Consider the following 2,948-nt stretch of genomic DNA (forward strand, 5'->3'; position numbering starts at 1 on the left):
AGGCTTTTAATAAATCATGGTCGTAAGGCAGTGAAACTTCGGTGTTGAACACCGATGTCATGCTGAAACGACTCCAATATGCTTCTTCTATTACGTCGTTTGGCATCTAGTTGAACTGCCAGTGTTGATTTCACATCTATGCCTCCCAAACAGAATGTAATCTGGGCTGACCACGAGATGTCTTGCTCTCTGGGGAGGAATTATGTATATTTCAACAAGTTTTCCAAAGCTATGAGTGTATTATGTTCCGGCAACATATACCATATGATATACCTGGCATTCACTTTTTCCTAGGAAAACTGCGATCGGAGTTAACAAACTGTGTATGAATACGCTTCTGTTTATAAACGGCGTTTATGTAATGACTTACCATTATAGTGCAGATAAAGTACATCATTTAGATGCGGTGTTTGATACAACTTGTTTTTCGCGCAGTGCTTTTTCAAGAATTCTTTCGTCATCCTTAAACAGAAGAACACACATTAACCCTGAATTGTCTGACTTATTCGAGACGAGACGATATACTATATATATATATATATATTGTTCAGAGGGTATGTAAGGCCTGCAAACTTTCAATCATTTTGCTGCATTTAGCTCAACTCAAATAATAAATGTTTGATTTTGCAAAAAACCTATATCTGACAAACATGTTTTCTGAGACCCACTCAACGGAGTGCAGTTCAGAACTGGCAGAGAGAGACTGCCTGGTGAATTTACTTTCCTGAACGTTCCCTACAGAGGTCAAAAATCACTCGAAGAATTCACCCATTAAGTCAAACGCGGTGGCGTTGTAAATAAGTATCAATATACGGCATTTGTTCAAGTTCTGTGCACAGCCAACCCTAATCCTGGCAGTATCGCCGTATGAGTTCAAAGCTTCCTATTAGTTTTCATCCACCTGGGACAAAGATTTTCCCAGATTGCGACAATAAGCCCTTTCTCTTAAACCGCAACAAAGGCAAAATCACTAGTTTGGTGGCTGCGAAAACAAAAAACGTTCATATAATACTTAAGTCACATCAAAAGGAATAGTTACTGAATGAATTTAGAGAGGGCATTTAAAAGGTTATGACGTTTCCTAAGATACCTTGTATACTGTCGCGACTCAACATACCGTGGACCTTTGTAAAGTGATTCTTCTTCCTTCTGAGGTGCTCGGTCTTGCTTTGGTTCGTGTCGGCTAACTATTGTATATCCTGGAGGATATGGAAGGTTGGACAGGTCGACGTTGAAAATATCAGAGGCATTTGTATTCACTGCTGCTCCTTCACCTAGCAATGTCAGATTTTCCGACGTATCGTCATTAATTTGACTTGGGTCAGTGCATTCGTAAGATGTCCGGACGTTTTCTATTCTTTGCGCTGAAGTGTCAGTTTTTGCGACAAGTTTAATGCAAACCAACCTTGTGAGGATGCACTACTGTCCTGATTGAGTGTTTTCACATCTTCTTGCTCGTTGTTTCCTACCTCAGTGGAAATATTATTGGTTGAAAGCCCATCCGTTGGTTCGATTCTATCTTCGATTTGTTCTGATTTACCCATATCTGAAACTATGGAAAATGAAGTTTTGGTATTGATATGGTACCCTCAAGCTGCCGAAGCGAACACCGGGGTTTCTTAGTGAGAGACTCTGTGTAGGGCACAGATGGTACGCAAAGACGTGTAGTAAGTAAATTTTACACCATACAACACAAAACTACATCTCCTTACCAGACCATAATCTGCAGGTAGCTCAACAAATGAATGAAATTGTGAAACAAACGTGAATCGTGTGAATCACTAGGGGCATTTTTGAAATAGAGACGGGCCGTTAGAAGACACTGCACTGGGTTGTTCTCAAAACGCGATTGTTTCCAACGTGTGCAGAATCGTCAACAGATGTCCTCCACTAGTATTACCTTTTATACACATATATGTGAATATCACTATTACCACAACTTTTCGGTTTTTCATTTTGTGACCTGTGAGGAGTTCATGAAAGGCTCCGTAGGATTTTAATAATAAATAGAACCTTTATTTGGTTTATATACACTGCAACAGCGCTTTTAAGTGTTTGTTCCAGTCGTTCTCTGTCTTTGCGTAAGGAGTAACGCTTTTTAAAATATAATCCCCGGTGACTTACACGGTCCCAACATGCATGTGATGGGAGTGTTGCTGACACAAATCAGTGATACCTAAAGCGCCATTCAGCGACTATGTATAACTATACAGTCGAAAATGCGGTACTCATCGTGCAGGTCCAATTTGTATGTGATGAACTAACGATAAATTGTTTCCGAGGTTGTGGCACTAGCATCAGCCCATATATGTGTATTTTGTATTCATATGAAGTAAATACATGAAGGGAGACAGACTATGAAGGAGAGTTAGAAATCCAAGTAATTCCCACAGGCTGTTCATCCAGTGCCGCTAACCTAGTCCAGACATATCCTGGAAAATCATGCTTCGTATGGGGGACTGGTTGCACGTACGGCTATCACCGTATATCGCGTTTTCGTAACATATTCAACGAAGAATTCGTCTAATCACGAGAACTGTTGAATGAATTTGAAGCTCTACCAATCATATCAAAACGAATAGTAGAGAAAAACGCTATAGAAATCAAAGCTACAAAAAAATGACACCTGTGAAATCGAAATATCGCGTGGCAGGGGTTAAGGTATTCATGTCACTAAACCAGCTTTCAAGGTCAGGTTTGACTTGGTTCGGGAGAACGGATGTTAAGTTGCTGGATTGTATACGCGGCCACCGGGTATAATCATAGTATTATTTTTCGACTACTTCAAGTTCATCTTTTCATGCCGTTTCTTCGAACTGTCCTGGTCCATATTATGACTTGTATCATTTTTCAACCTTCCCGAAATGTCTCGTTCCTAGTCAGTCTTAGGTGAAAATCATTCCCATTTTAATGATAACTATATCTTGGTACACCCGTTGAGGCATAAC

The 2,948-nt window shown here is 40.0% G+C and overlaps 1 protein-coding gene across 1 annotated transcript in view; it reads right to left on the minus strand.

The window, feature by feature from the left end:
• The window catches only part of T265_04774 (hypothetical protein), a gene marked incomplete at both ends in the record, with an annotated part of 25,530 nt that extends 23,986 nt beyond the window's left edge, over positions 1–1,544 (minus strand). The window contains 3 exons of the mRNA XM_009169599.1: positions 371–462; positions 1,118–1,364; positions 1,406–1,544. Coding sequence (XP_009167863.1) covers positions 371–462; positions 1,118–1,364; positions 1,406–1,544 — 478 coding nt within the window. The remainder of the gene's footprint in view (positions 1–370; positions 463–1,117; positions 1,365–1,405) is intronic.
• Between the last annotated feature and the right edge of the window lie 1,404 nt (positions 1,545–2,948).

The sequence above is a fragment of the Opisthorchis viverrini genome (genome assembly GCF_000715545.1).
Source record: "Opisthorchis viverrini unplaced genomic scaffold opera_v5_82, whole genome shotgun sequence".
NCBI classification, from domain to species: Eukaryota; Metazoa; Platyhelminthes; class Trematoda; order Opisthorchiida; family Opisthorchiidae; genus Opisthorchis; species Opisthorchis viverrini.